The sequence below is a fragment of the Plecotus auritus genome, assembly GCF_963455305.1.
Source record: "Plecotus auritus genome assembly, chromosome: 11".
Classification (NCBI taxonomy): Eukaryota; Metazoa; Chordata; class Mammalia; order Chiroptera; family Vespertilionidae; genus Plecotus; species Plecotus auritus.
The window spans coordinates 15,476,024-15,492,307 of NC_137777.1; the positions used below are offsets into that span (position 1 = coordinate 15,476,024).

The 16,284-nt window shown below is 42.6% G+C and overlaps 1 protein-coding gene across 1 annotated transcript; it reads right to left on the reverse strand.

The window, feature by feature from the left end:
* Positions 1–1,071: 1,071 nt before the first annotated feature.
* SLC25A32 (solute carrier family 25 member 32) lies at positions 1,072–16,276 on the reverse strand. The gene is made up of 7 exons (XM_080646590.1): positions 15,717–16,276; positions 10,221–10,371; positions 8,243–8,328; positions 7,718–7,878; positions 7,218–7,331; positions 3,936–4,081; positions 1,072–2,797 (listed from the first exon to the last, which is right to left on the reverse strand). Exons 1-7 carry the CDS (start codon positions 15,868–15,870, stop codon positions 2,662–2,664), a joined length of 948 nt encoding a protein of 315 aa, XP_080502716.1. The 5' UTR covers positions 15,871–16,276; the 3' UTR covers positions 1,072–2,661.
* Between the last annotated feature and the right edge of the window lie 8 nt (positions 16,277–16,284).

Below are 16,284 nucleotides of genomic sequence, written 5' to 3' on the forward strand. Positions count from 1 at the left end.
AGAAACCTCTTCTTCCCCTACCGGATCCTGTTTTCGTTATTCCACTACAGATTTCCCCTAAGAGCACTCCCTCAATAAGTAAGTCACCTGCCTAAGAATCCCTAACTCAGGTGTTGCTATGAAGGAACTGATCTAAGACACATTTTATAGATGAGAAAATTTGAGACGAACAGAAGTAAAATTATTTGCCTAAGGGAAAGCTGAAATTTGAAGCCAGCCTGGCTCCTGAACCTGCACTTATTCACCATACTGTAATAGCCACCTGCCCAACGTCTTCTGGCCAGATTCCCTCTACCCAAGTAAATTCCTGCCTCAGAGCCTTTGAATTTCCTATTTTCTATTGGTGTGTTTCCTCTCATTGTGGCTTACTTCCTCAACTTGAGGCCAGTGCATGAAATTCATGCTTGGGTACAGTCCCTAGGCCTGGGCAGTGGTCAGGGCCTATTGGGGCCTTCCGGCTGGAGCCTCCCTTCCCTGGCTGCTGGCTAGGGCCTTCCTTCATTCTGTGCCACCCCATGGTGGCCAGTGCACGTCATAGCAAACGATTGAACTCCCGATCTCCCTCCCGAGGGGACACTTTGCATATTAGCTTTTTATATATATAGAGGCCCAGTGCACGAAAATTTGTGAACTTGGGGGGGGGGGGGCGCTCCCTCAGCCCGGTCTGTGCCTTCTCACAATCCGGAAGCCCACGGGGAGCGGGCCTAAGCTGCAGTCTGGCCTCCCTCTGCAGGAGGCAACTAGGCGGGCCAATCAGGGGATGGCGCTGCCCCCATCACCCCACGGCTGGTCTCCCTCTGTGGGAGGCGACTGAGCGGCTGATCAGGGGATGGCGCCAGCCAGCACGGCCCTGCCCCCCCTCCCCCCTCCCCCCTTGCCGTCCCCTCCCTCTGCCTGCTGGCATGCACCTTGGCTGGACTGGCACCGCCTGCTCCCTGGCTCCACTGACTGGTCGTTCCGCTGTTTGGTCAATTTGCATATTACGCTTTTATTATATAGGATGTTTCAATTATATCCTCGAGGAGAATTTCCCTGGCCTCAACCATCTTACCTAAGAAAGCAACACTATTTATAACCCTGCTTTAGTTTTATTATAGCATTTAATACCTGAAATTTTATTATGCTTACATTTGTGTGTTTTCAGCACTCACAATAAAATGCAAGTTCCCTGAGGGCAGGAAAGTTGTCTGGCTTATTTACTGCTATATCCTCACTGTGTGGTAACATACCTGGTACAGGGCAGGAGCACAGTAACCATTTGTTGAAGGGAAATGAATTCTTGTCTCAGAACTCTTACAGGGCTTTGTAAAAATGTTCTTGCATGTTCTTAACTAAGAACATAGTTATTTACTGTTTATTTATTTATTCTGCAAGCATATATGATCTTAAAGGACAGAAACTATGTTTTATTAATTTGGGGTACATAAGAGGCATTCAAATAATGACACTACCTCTAAAACTCCAAATATCAACTGCAGCTTGTCTTTCCATATAGTGACTAATGTCAGGATTTCATATGAATTATAGTATAATCATAGTATGAAAAAATACATCACATTTAATTTATAAAGTATTCCTGGGCATGTTACAAGAAATTATAGTAAATATAACTAGGTACTTATCATTTTACCTTTATTTTTAAAATATAAAAAAATAGACTTATTTTCAAAGAACTATTTAAATATGGCTTTCAAAACCACAATGTTTTATTTACAACAAATAGATGGTAGTGCAATAGCCGTCATGGGTGTTTATGATAAATAAAAATATTAGCATTATTCTGGCATCATTTTGGGGCAGAACTTTATATTTATAGATATTTACAATGACTCATGAAGTAGGAAATTAAAGTTTCTCAGCTATATGCAGTGTGTCAACAAACACATCCCAGTGATTTCAGTATCTGTATAAGTTGATCTATTTGCAACTCCAGTAAGTGATTTATATGCTAAAGGGCTGACACATCTGGATTCCAGTTGGTTTATAAAATTTAAAATATAGTAGGTACCCATGCCAAAAAATAGTGTGATCCAGGATTACATTTTAAATTATAGAAGAACCTCTGGAAATAAAATCAATGGTGGAATGACAATAGATGTCAGATATTTCTCAAATTGGGAGAAGTAAGTAACTTCTCAAATTTCTCTAGTTCATATATTCCAATTGAATTAAAACTAAAGCACATGTACAGCAATTCTGTTTTTCTCACCAAAATGGTCTGGATTTGGGCAATATCTTTCCCATCAAATCCTCAAAGTTTAATCTACCCATGAAACAGTGATGACATTCTTACAAGAAGCCATTTTCTTGCTTCAGAGGTCAATTTTAAAGCTAATACAGGCAAATGAGTTCAAAAAAAGGACATTCATCTAATCCATTTAGCAAATGCTGCAAAACAGCTTCTACGTGAACAGTGGGGAAATCTGTGAAACTCTCTACTTGATGTCAGCTTTACTGTTGTGATAATGGCAGGCAGTTTAGGCAGAGGTAGCCAAGTCCCACATACATGGGGAAGGCAAAAGCAGAAAAACATTGTGAAGATTTAGTGGTTTTTTGACTTCTGATGATTACAGAACCATTTTGTTTATGAGCTTTACATTTCAAACACAAAGGAGCATGTTGCTGCCCTGGGCAGATGTCCTGGACTTATCTTCTTTTTGCTCACTTCTTCTCTTCTCTAAGGTCAAATAAAAAATGTGACACATTTTCATACACCACAAAGGTAATACAGCAGGCTGGAGTCACTCTAATCAAATTGGGAGCAATTCCTTTGTAAAATCCACCGATGCCTTCTTTCCTTTAGAGGGAAAAATAGAGACATGCTTAATTTCCGATATAGCTAGGCTGCAGATACAAAAGTTTAACTGACATGGGGCATGGAGCCAGCAATCAAACCTCACTGCGATATAAGTCCATGTTTTCAACACCCTGAAGTAATGTAGTTTATGAGCCATTTGTAGGGGCTTACATTCCTTTTATGGGCTGACTGAGGAAGAGAGGACAGGGACACCTCAAAACTTAACTGAAAAGTGCTTTAACGATAACCATCTTTTAAATGCCTTTAAAGGTATAACATGCAGGAGTATTAACTGATCTAATGTAGGCATTAAAAACCTTGTATATTATATAAATGCAAGACAACAGTAAAGATAGCATATACTAAAATAAAACTTTATGTCCTTATTGCCTAAAATAGGAATATGGCCTTGGATCTTGTCACTTAGATTCTTGATAAATATTTACCAAACTGAACTTAATTTAAACATGTTAAATATTCTGCTCTGGCCTTTTAGAAGTAAAGGTGAATATGAGGATGTCTATCTATAACAGTCTAACTATTCGCATGCCAAAGAACAAGCATTTCTTCCATACATGGAGACTAGTGCAATAAGCCCTCATTTAATGTAGTCAATAGGTTCTGCGACTTTAAGTGAAATGACACATCACAAAGCCAATTTACCATAGGCTAATTGATATAAACAAGAATTAAGGTCCTATGGCATCTCATCGACATTATAATGAAACAAGGTTATTCGAGGACCTGTTATATTTGCAAAAGTTATGGTGCCCATAGCAGGTGTGGGGCCTTCTTAATTGTATTAAACAAGGTCTTTTAAGACTTCCTTGAATATAGGCCATTCAAATATTTTATAACATCTAAATTTTGTTTTATTAATTTGTCAAAACACTTTCACAGATCTCATCTGATTTTTATCATCACCTTGTCAGTCTAGATGTTCTAATTTTACAAATCAAGCCTTAGAGAGATTAAATCCATGCTCCTCTATGCAGTAAATGGGAAGTGGGGAAGCAGGGGCCACCAGCCATGTGCTCACCACAGCACACTGGCCTATGCTATAAAACTAATGTCAACTGGACAGTCTGATTTGCAAGCTACCTCCTAAGAGCCATTTTGATACGCCACATGCTCTCACCTCCACGTCTTTGTGATAACATCCAACACACCCTTGTAAGACATGTGCTGATCCTGAAGACGAGCTCTCACAACTTGATATGGGTACGTTGCTGCTACAGCGAATATTTTGGATAGTGCTGCAACAGATATATATTCTACTGTGCTCTAAAGTGACAACACAAAACATGTCTTTCTTTAGACAGGATTTCTTTAAAAATATAAACATACAAATTATGTAGGAAAACAAACATTTAAATAGATCCGAAGTGAAAAATACTATTGCCCCTCTTAACACAAGTTTTGAGCAATTAAGGGTTTCTATTTTTTTTTTTTTAATATTGGTTTTTATTGCTTTCAGAGAGGGAGAGGGAGAGATAGAAACATCAATGAAGAGAGAATCATTGATCAACTGTATCCTGCATGTCCCCTACTAGGAATCGAGCCCACAACTGGGCATGTGCCCTTGACCCGAATCAAACCTGGGACCCTTCAGTCCACGGCCGACACTCTATCCACTAAGCCACACCAGCTAGGGCTAAGGGATTCTATATTTAACATTTGTGTCTCATTAGCCTATAAAATATTTAACTAAAAGTTAAATTAGAGAGAAACCAAGATGGCGGCATAGGTAAACACCTGAAATTGCTGCCTCGCACAACCACTTCAAAACTACAACTAAAAGACAAAACCGACATCATCGAGAACCACAGGAAGGCTGGCTGAGTGGAAATTCTACAACTAGAAGGGAAGAGAAAAGCACACTGAGACTCAGAGGAGCTGCGGAAGTAAAGTGCAGAGGTACTGAGGCGCTCGCACAGAGAGGGCTGGCAACTGAGTACGTGGCTGTTTTTTTCAATCGGGAGGGAGACACAAGCTCCCGACTGCTCTGAACTCCAGTTCCGGGCGAGACCCTGGGGACCCAGATTCATACGGGGAGATATTGGACTGTCTGGCATTGGGTGGAACTCGAGGGCGGCTTTCTCTTAGAGGTGCTTGCAGCAATTACCATGGGACACTGAGACCCGGGGGCTTCTTAGGGCAGGGTTTAGGATCAGCCATAGCTGTTTGCTTCGACCTGTTGATTCCCTGAGACCCTGCCACACCCAAGCTGTGTGCAGAGGCTTTTGCATATGAATAGCCTGGCCCTTTGAATTCTAAACTTACATAACAAACTGCAGCTGAGCCAGTGAGACCCAGAACATCCAAAAGAAGGCCCAAGGCCCCACAGCAGCTTGCATTGCTTCACAACTGGGCCTCATCTGGGCACCTCCAAACCCCAAACAAAGAAGAGGAATCTGCAGATCTCTCCGTAGCTCCTGCTGGGTGGCCTCAGGCAGAGGCTAAATTTGCACCTCCTTGGATCTCCCAGTGGTCAGAGTGGGATCATCCAGATTACAACTCCTCAGATCCATAAGGGACACACTCAAGGGGCAGACTCAGTGAGCACCAAAGCCCCACTGAAGCAAGTCTTGCCCCATAAGGGTGTCTCCAGCATAGAAGTTCTCCCAGCGTAGGCACAGCTGATCCTCACAGCCAATTGGCCTGGAGGTCAATTCCTCCCAGTGATACCAACAACAATCAAGGCTTAACTACAAGACTGCGCACACAGCCTACAAAGGGGTGCACCAAGAGTGGCCGCCTCAAGTAATTGGGGAGGCTGAGCCACTGGGCCCTATAGGACACCTAGCACACAAAGCCACTCTATCAACACAGGAAAGTAGCCAAAGTGCGGAGACAAAGAAACAGATCACAAATGAAAGAAATGGAGGAAAGCAAATGACTGGATATAGAGTTAAAAACCACAGTTATAAGGCTTTTCAAGAATTTTCTAGAAACTGCCGATCAATTTAGTGAGACCCTTGAGGATGTGAAAAAGTACCAACTAGAAATTAAGCATACACTGACTGAAATAAAGAATAATATACAGAAGATCCAACAGCAGACTAGAGGATCGCAAGATTCAAGTCAAAGATTTGAAATACGAAGAAACAAAAAACAGTCCTGGCCGGTTTGGCTCAATGGATAGAGCGTCGGCCTGTGGACTGAAGGGTCCCAGGTTCGATTCCGGTCAAGGGCATGTACCTGGGTTGCGGGCACATCCCCAGTAGGGGGCGTGCAGGAGGCAGCTGATCGATGTCTCTCATCAATGTTTCTAACTTTCTATCCCTCTCTCTTCCTCTCTGTAAAAAATCAATAAAATATATATATATAAAAAAAAAAAAAAAGAAACAAAAAACACGCAACCGGAAAAGCAAAAAGAAAAAAGAATCCAAAAATATGAAGATAGTGTAAGGAGCCTCTGGGACAACTTTAAGCCTACCACCATCCGAATTTTTGGGGTGCCAGAAGAAGAGAGAGAGCAAGATATTAAAAACCTATTTGAAGAAATAATGACAGAAAACTTCCCCACCTGGTGAAAGAAATAGACTTAAAAGTTCAGGGACCGCACAGAACCCTAAACAAAAGGAACCCAAAGAGGACCACACCAAGACACATCATAATTAAAATGCCAAGAGCAAAAGACAAAGAGAGAATATTAAAAGCAGCAAGAGAAAAACAGTTAGTTACCTACAAGGGAGTACCCATACGACTGTTAGCTGATTTCCCAATAGAAACTATGCAGGCCAGAAGGGAGTGGCAAGAAATATTCAAAGTGATAAATAGCAAGAACCTACAACCAAGATTACTCTACCCAGCAAAGCTATCATTCAGAATTGAAGGTCAGATAAAGAGCTTCACAGATGAAAAAAAAAAGCTGAAGGAGTTCATCACTGCCAAACCAGTATTATATGAAATGCCGAAGGGTATTCTTTAAGAAGAGGAAGAAAAAGAAAAAGGTAAAGATAAAAATTATGAACAACAAATACATATCTATCAACAAGTGAATCTAAAAATCAAGCCAATAAAAAATGTGATGAACAGAATAAACTGGTGAATATAATAGAATCAGGGGTATATAAAGGGAGTGGACTGACAATTCTCGGGGGCAAGGGGGAGTCGAGGGTGCGAGAAGAGACTGGACAAAAACCGTACACCTATGGATGAGGACAGTGTGTGTGGAGGGGGTAAGGGCAGAGGCTGGGGTGGGAACCGGGTGGAGGGGAGCTATGGGGGGAAAAAGAGGAACAACTGTAATAATCTGAACAATAAAGATTTATTAAAAATAAAAAATGAAAGTTAAATTAGTGGCAGAGTCAGTACTCATCATCACAACAATACTTCCAAAGTAAACATGACAACATTTCCATCTATTATATGCCCATAAAAATAAATAATACATTTTTTCCAGGAATCATCTTACCAACTGGGCTTCTGGTAATCTATTGATATGCTGATTATATTTCAACTTCAACAATTCATATGCCATAAACTGAAGGGCACCATGTGATGTTCCAAAGAGTCCAGGAACAAACCCCTAAAATGAACAAATAAAAAACAACAACAAAAAAAGACAATCAAAAAAAGCTAAACTAAGCAAATTCCCATAACACCACAGCTTCCAGGGAGGGCAGTAAGGAATGGGTGACCTTAATGTGTAACTTATGTGAAATGGTTACTCGACAAAGTTTTAAACAGTTCTCATTCTCACACCCACCCATGTTATAATACATCTTATGGGGACACACAGCTTAAAGTATAATTCCAATACTGTAAACTATATTTCACTTCCCATTAAATTGTTTCGTGCCTAAGTTTGGCTTCTTTTTAGAACTGACTACAGCTCATTCAGAACGGGGACAACAGAGGCAAGGGAAATTGCAATGGTCAATTATTACAAATGTATTGATAATAACTCATTACCTTATACAAGCCACGCACACCTTCATACTTATATATTTTCAGAAGTGTATCAAACATTCCTTGATATTGCCGCTGCTGGGCATTAACAACACTTTCGTACTGTAACATAAGGCGAGTTTTTGCTACCCATAATGGGTTTGTAATGCAGAGAGTCATGGCTCCTAAAAGCAAATTAGAATATGATTACTCAGCATACAGGTATTATACACACATGAGGCAATTAAACAAGGCTACTAAATTATATAATTTGAAAACTGAAATTATACTTTAATTGAAGGAACACTATACCGAATCATTTTAAACTATTAGAGATTTATACTTTTTCTAAATTTTACTACCCTGTGACAAGTAAAACCTTTGAAATCTATCCAGAGTAATCAATAAGAATACCTGCTTTTTAAGAAATTTCATGTGATCACTGATTAGTATAGTTAGATAAGCACATTTAAACTCTGATGTTCAAAGGTAAAGAGGCAAATAAAATAATAGTGAAAATATGACATTTTAAATTTCACACTGTCTTACCAGCTTGGGCAGCTGAGACAAGGTATTCTGTTGCCTCTAACCTTTCAGCTCTTCCTTCTGTCTTGTATGATTTGATGGCATTGTAACTAAAAGAATAAAACATAAAACATTAATAAGTATTTCAGTAGGTGTCATAAAGCAGTAAAGTCTGTTTTAAAGTGGTGTGCCCTAGTCAGGTTGCTCAGTGGTTGGAGCACTGGCCCATGAACTGAAGGGTCCTAGGTTCGATTACAGTCAAAAGTATGTACCTTGGTTGCAGACTCCAACCCAGGGCCTTGTGAGAGGCAACCAATTGATGTGTCTCTCTCATATGGATGTTTCTCTCTTTCTGTCTCTCCCCCTCCCTTCCACTCTGCTAGAAATCAATGGAAAAAATATCCTCGGGTGAGGATTAACAACAACAAAATCATAATAAATAATAAAATAAAATGGCATGTAACTTAATAATAATGCCTCAAGACTAAGTCAATGCATAATGCAGCCACAAATTGAGACCTTTTTCAAGAATGAATTTACTGGAATGGTTTACTGTTAAGACTCTGCCTCTCCTTTCCCCAAATATATATGAGTAGCAATAAAATACTTTAATGATACACTTTTCAATTAATAAAAATGACAGGGAAAACTATGAGGGGGGAAGGTGCAGAGGTGGTACAGTGATTGGGCACACAAGGCAAAAGAGACCAAAAAAGGCACCTAACAAGTATGTGCTAAACATCTATGTTCAGGTACTTGGGTTGGCAAGTCTAGTAGATAAAAAGATAAACTCTTAATGGATCCTTCCAGACTAACAAGGACCACAGGTGGCAGCACATAAATAATCATAATAAAAGATAACACAGGCAGTACCCTAAGAGACTGAGAAACTATTACTGAGATCACAGAAAGCTTTGTGTAGAAAGTGGCACTGGCTGAGTATGGAGACAGGTACAGTCACAATAGGGAAACAGATGAGCATGAGCAAAGGTCCTAATAAGGGTGACTGGGGAGACAGGGAAAACTGAGCCACACGTGAGTGGCAAGCTGACATTTGGGCTTTATTTGGCAGAAAACAGAAAACCACTAACGTGTTCCTGAGCAGGGGAGTGAAGTCAGCCTATTTTCTCCAACTCCGATTTCCACTTTCTTTTGAAAAAAGATTTCAGCGAAATAAATCTCTCCAAGGGTTAACAATACCATTCTAACGTGAAACAAGTATACTGTTTCAACAGATAAACCTTATATGGCTTGTTCTCAGAAACTCTCTTTGGAGAACCCATACAACTCCGAAATTCCTAATAGCGTGAATTTTATACACGTAGTTTCACTCTTCGAAGTATGTCTGAGAACTGAAAATAAAAAAAATGTAAACAATACTAAAGCTGAATTTTATTTTGCTTTCACTGAAGCAGCACGTGCTCCTCCCCTGCAGGGAGTTGATGCTCTGTGCCCACGCTTTCGTACACTCAGCAGGCTGACTGTGCCTGCCACAGGTGCTTCCTGTGGCTTCCTCAGTAAGCATGCAATAGCAGTTCTTTCAGATGTGATGCTATCTTACAGGTTAAGGATAAAGGAAATGGATGAGCTGGGAAGATGATGAAGTAGGTCAAATAAGAGGTGAGAAGGAACATGCCTCAAATTCTTTCAGCTAAGCACTGGCTTTTGCTTTCTGTTTTCAGCAGGGATTTTCCTGTGGTACATGTTCTTACAGGAGTCCCAAGATCTGTTCTCTTCTGCTCTTCCAACTTCATTATGAACCATAATGTATTTAGGTAAGCCATTTTCCTGAATTCTCACAGAAATGGCTTCTGTAAGAGTGTTTTTCCATTTCACCTCTTTGCCTTCTTCTTATTAAAAACTTTCTTCCAGACCAAATGCCTCCGTTAGCTAGAGCTAACAGAGAATGAAACAAGCCATTCTGTTCTTTCTGACCCTTCTAATTCAGAGAAACTGATTAAATGACTCATCTTGCTTTATTAACTGATATAGATCTACTCACAAGAAAAAGTAGAGTCCCCATGATAAACCTGCACCCCACACATTTGGGGTGACTCCTTGGTAAAGTCCCCGTAATCCATCAAGTTTCCAAATGGTAGTCAAGCAATGCACAATTCCTTTATATTTCGGTCTCAGTTCCAATCCATCACTCACTGCAGTAAAAGATGCACAAAGTCAGGTGAGAGCAAAGTTCAAGTTCTGATTCACATATTAGATGTCACACATTCATATAAAGGAGATAAATTCAGAAGAAAAGCATATTTAGGTAGAGGAAATTATTTTCCAGGATTATTTAATATTTTAAAAAACACATTCGTTAATTTATTCATGTTTTTATTGAGGGCATACTGAGCATTCAAATAATACTTTAGGAAGTGTTGGAGTAGCAGCTCTTAAATAATCAAGAAGTCTCTTAAGTAAATAGGTTTCAACACAAGCTTTGTAAAGATATCCAAGATTAAGGATTCAAGTGATCAAAAACATTACTCAAAAAATAAACTTACTAACCCATTCAGCCGCACCTGCCATTGTTTTACCTCCTATAATGCTTCTTTAGTCTAGTTTCACACTACACTCTCCTGCTTTTCCTCTTATTTCCTTATTTCTTTTTTGGCCACTATATTTCCGTTGCCTCGTGTCTTCTGCCCACCTTTCAAACGCTGATTTCTATCAGCAGCCTTTCCACTCAACAGGGATAGTCTCTCAACTACTAAGTAGCTTCAAATGCTGTCCCTGTGCCAGTTTCTACATCTCTAGTCTGGATCCATTCCTAAGCCCAGACCTGACTTCCATTTTTCATGGCATAAAAGATGTGTCAATCTGGCAGCTTCTTAACTTTCCGGAATCATTTTCATTTCCACCTTTAGCATTTTACCCTTTAGCTATACCAAATTACCCTACTTATGGTTTCTAACTAACAGCATATGCTATGGAATCAGGCTTACTGGGTTTGAATCCCAATTCTAACACTTACTGTGTGACCCTGAATAGGTTATTTGATAACTCTGTAACTGAGTTTTCTCACCTATAAAATGAGAAAAATAATAGAACCTAACTAAAAATTACAAAGGATTACATATAAAGCCCTTAAAATCCTGTCTGGCACATAGCAACCATTCAATAAATATTAGTTTATTTATGCTACTGGCTCTTATAATACTATATCAAAACTCAACTGTATACTATTCTTGTTATTGAACTCTGCATTTTGGTTCTTTGGTTAGGTTTTCAGGATATTTTAGAAAATTACTGTTTTTATACCTCATTTACATTCTTCTTTGTTGGGGCTCTCTCATCATTCCTGATGATTTAAAATTATAGCCCAACTTCTGCACCCATAGATTCAACCAACCAGGATAAAAAATACTTAAGGAAAAAAAAGTTATGTTGTTGCTGACATGTCCTATGTAATTAAGCCTACAATGGTTGCATCTGTACTGAAGATGCACAGACTTTTTTCTTGTCATTATTCCTTAAACAATACAGTATAACAACTAGTATTATCAGTAACCTAGAGATGATTTAGGGAGGCTGTGCATAAGTTATATGCAAATACTACATCATTTTACATAAGGGACTTGAGCATCTGGAGATTTTGGTATCCATGGGGTGGAGTGGGGGGTGGGGTGGAGAGATTCTGGAACCAATCCCCTGCTAATCCCCTGCAGATACTGAGGGACGAATGTGTATCATAAAGTTAGAAGAGGTCTCAACAATCACCTTACCCAGCCTCCCACCCAATACAAAAATATCTTCTAACCTGTATCATCCAGCCCCTGAACCACTTTCATTTCTGAGCACCACCAATTTGCCAGGCCAAAATCTGCTTCCCTGTAATTTCTATCCAACTTCTGATCTGCCCTTTAGATCAACATATAATAAGGCAGCTCCCTTTCCCACATGACAGTTTTCTAAATACATCAGGCTCTCCCCCACTCCCCCATCCTCCCATGAAGCTAAACTAGTTCCTCTAGTCATTTCTTATGTGAAATAATTTCTAATTTTTCTACTACTCTGGACATCTTTGAGTTTTAACTTGCATTTGACTCACGGAAATAGTCCAGGTTTGATTTAATGGTACATTCAAGACTAACACCCCCTGTCACTAGATACTATAATTTTATTATAAGGGTTTAATTTTACAAAAGCATAAAAACTACAGTATTAATGTTGACGGCCAAGCAACTATTTTGATTTCACTTATCTATTTTGCCAAAATTTCCTCTGTTCTATCACCATTTCATATGCTGTGGGCTTTATTATTACAAAGCCCTGCTATGTCTCCTAGATCTTTAATTTTGTCCTTCCACCCAATTTCAATGGCCTTATCTGTCACCCCAGCCCTACAGGTCTCCTATTACTCTCCCCATTTCATCAAGATTACCAATCTTCTTAGGTACCAAGAATTCCCTTTCCTCAGGCATGAAATGCTTATCACACACTTAAACTTACTAGGCAAACCACACTGTTCCTCAATCATTATCTCCACTGACATCTCTTCTGTTCCTAGACAAAAAATTTGCAGTAGACACCAAGTCAGATAGGCCAGCGCCCTTAGCCAAATCCAAAATTCTTTTCTTCATGTACAAGCCACTGTATACCAGGGATTCCTAGATGTAGTGGTTAAGTGTCAGAGGGTTTTAGATTACACTGCCTGGGTTCAAATCCCAGCTCTATCTTTACAAACCTGTGGCTTGGGCAAGTTGGTCAACTTCTATTATCCTCATCTGTATAATGTGGAAAATAAATTCAGTGTTGTTCAGAGCAGTCAGTGAGATAATGCACAGTTCACTGTCTTGCTCCTAGTAAATTGCTCAATGAACGTTATGTCATAATTTATTTGTGCATGCCTCAGACTCCATGGGAATTATATGCCACTGTGACTTTTCTCCAAAGGATAATACTCCAGAATTTTCACTGATTTTTCCTTCATAGAATGGCTCCTTACTTCCTGCCCAACTTTCAAAATATTAGTCCTTCTAGATAGGATCTTTGCAGATACAGATACAAATGGCTATCAGCAATCTATATATCTTTAAAAAAATATTTTTATTTATTTCAGAGAGGAAGGGAGAGAGAAACATCAATGATGAGAAAGAATCATTGATCAGTTGCCTCCTGCACACCCCCTACTGGGGACCAAGCCTACAACCTAGGCATGTGCCCTTGACGGGAATCAAACCAGGGACCCTCCAGTCCACAGGCCGACACTCTATCCACTGAGCCCCAGTGGCGACCACGACCCTGAAAGAGCACTCTCTCCAGAACCAGAAAGCAGACCCCCATCGAAGAATACTGCACAAGAACAGGAGAGACAATGATCAAAATCTCTCGGATGAGACAAGGGCACCCAACAAAACAGGTAAGATTCACCAGAGGAGCTCATCGTCATTCTAAAGTGTTTCAGGGCTCTGAGGGCTTAATACGTTCTGGTGTCTCTGCTTAAATCACTCGCTTCACCTTCTTAGTAGTTCTTATTCTATCTTTCTCTGAGTGTCGCTGTAATCTATAATAATAAAAGCATAATATGCTAATTAGACCAGATAGCCGAATGTCCTTACGGACAAAACTCTGGCAGCTGCAAGGGCAGAGGGCGGCCGTAGCAGCGGTGGGGTGATGGGGGTGGCATGCGCCTTCCCCTGATCGGCCTGGTCGCCTCCTGCAGAGGGAGGCCAGACTGTGGCTTAGGCCCACAGGGAGTGGGCCTAAGCCATCAGTAGAAGATCTCCTGAGGGCGCCTGGACTGTGAGAGGGTGCAGGCTGGGCTGAGGGACCCTGCCCCCCCCCCCCACACCCAAGTGCACGAATTTTTGTGCACCAGGCCTCTAGTCTTCTATAATAATAAAAGCGTAATATGCAAATCAACTGAACAGCCAAATAGCAGAATGACCATCCGGGCGACCATGCTATGGCACGCACTAGCGCCAGGCCAGCCAAGGTGGGTGCGATGCAATTGGTGAGGGGGCCCCACCATTGCCCCATGATCACCCCACAGAGGGAGGCCCAGGCCACTGGCCGGGGGGGGGGGGGGGGTGATCAATGGAGGGGGAAGGGAGGGTGGTGGCGGACATGGGCAGCGCCAGGCCAAGGCAGGTGTGGGCAGGGGGCGGGGCCTGCCAGCAGCTGAGGGAAGCTTGGGTGCCAGTTGCTGGGGGAAGGAAGGCCTACTCTTGCACAATTTTCATGCATCGGGCCTCTAGTCCTAAAATAATTCCCAGGGATCCCTTTTCTGCCCCTGCTGGGACCCTGAACTACCTTCTAACTAATCTCCTGAAGCCTTATGGAAACCAGGGCAGGAGAGTTTTACGACTCTTATGTTACAGGACCTTCAAAACTGCCCTCCAGAATCACTCAAAAAATTTAACCAAAGAACAAGCTCTCTCTCATCTGCACCCTAGTTTGGGACAAATTTCTTCAAGGAGATTTCCAGGATTGCACATACCAGGAAATCCAGTTATACCTAGAGACCTCCTCTTTTAAGATGAAAACCTGAAGCATTGAACCCCTCCTATTAGCATCTCCCCTCCTGTCAATTCCTTGCATGGCAGGAGAAGGGATGGTAATTCCCTAGTCACTAGTCTCTCGATTCCAATAATTACAGGCTGTTGTTGTTCCTTGTGATTAAGCCCCACCAGTGGTCGGCAAAGTCATTAGTCAACAGAGCGACAAACCGCGGCTCGTGAGCCGCAGTTTGCCCACCACTGCCCTAGTGAACACCTCCAGAACCACAGAGGCAGGGGAAAGCCTGACTGGATGCTGGATATGTCATCCTCACCAGAAACCCCCTCAAAATACAACACTGCGATCCTGTATCTGGTGACTCCTGGATTAAGGCTATGACCTCTTCCCGCACTCCCTGAAGGCCTCCCCTTTTCCTCCGAGTTCGGTGGGAGAAAAACCCTCCGTTTCTCTCTCACATTGATGTTTTCTTCTCTCCCTTCCCCTCTATCTACAATCAATAAACATATCCTCCCCTGAGGATTAAGAAAAAAGCACTTGGATCCTACCTACCTATTCCTTACCTATAGTGTGGACCTTGCACCATGCCTGCTGGAGATGAGCTGACAGTGTGCACTAAGCACGTGCATTTTCCTCTCGGCGGGGCTACGGAACACGTGGCTACCCTGTGCTTTCAAAGAACCTTCCACCGTGAATGTTTTGCCCGTGTTGAGGGCTATGCCCATAATGTGACAATCCCTTTATTTTGCCAATCAGGCTTTGAGTCCCACTTTGTACACCAGTGGGGACTTTTCGCTGACTTTCCTACCTATGCTCCCCATCCCTTACTCTTGGGGAAGCCCGGCGACGGCGGCCAGATCTCCTTACCAGGCCCCCTTCTTCCCATCTAGTTCCAGGTGAGCCCGGACTGAGAGCAACTTCAACGCTCGCCTCTTAGTCAGGAAGGAGCAGGGGAGATCAAGGCCTCCTTCTGCACCTTTTTCATCCTGTTGGGGGTGACAACAAGGATCAGGAGCCCAGAGTCAGCGCGGGTTCTTACCGGCGAAGCGTATCTTCACTAGGTCCAGCGGGTGCAGCGCGAGGTTGGACAGGACCCCGCCGCTCACACCCGCCACCAGGTTCTCGTACCGGACGTGGCGGAACACCGTGCTCAACACCGACGACCCGGGCGCCGACTGGTCCTGGCCCGTCATTGGCTCGGGGCCTGCAGGTACCACCGCGCCTAGGGCCGCCGAGGTGGGACGAGATGCAGTGGCCGCCACCGCGGCGACGGGCCCCCCCAGAAGCGGGAACAGCGGGGTGCTAGCCCACTTCCGGGACCGGCGCGCGGACTCGGACGCACGAAGCCCAGGGATCTGGCAGCAAAAGGGGCATGACAGGGGCGCAGCCGCGAGTCGCGCCGGGGGAAGAGCGTGCGGGAGGTGGGGCGTCGCCTCGGGCGAGTCCCCGCCCAGCCTCGCCCACTGCTGCTGCCAGTCGGGGCTGAAGGACGCGGACCGGAGCGCACAGAACCGCCCCTGCCTAACCTCTGTTGGTAGCTACGGAGCGCCGCGGGGCCCAGCCGAGGAGGCGGTGTCGGAGCCGCGAGAGACACGTGACAGGAAGTC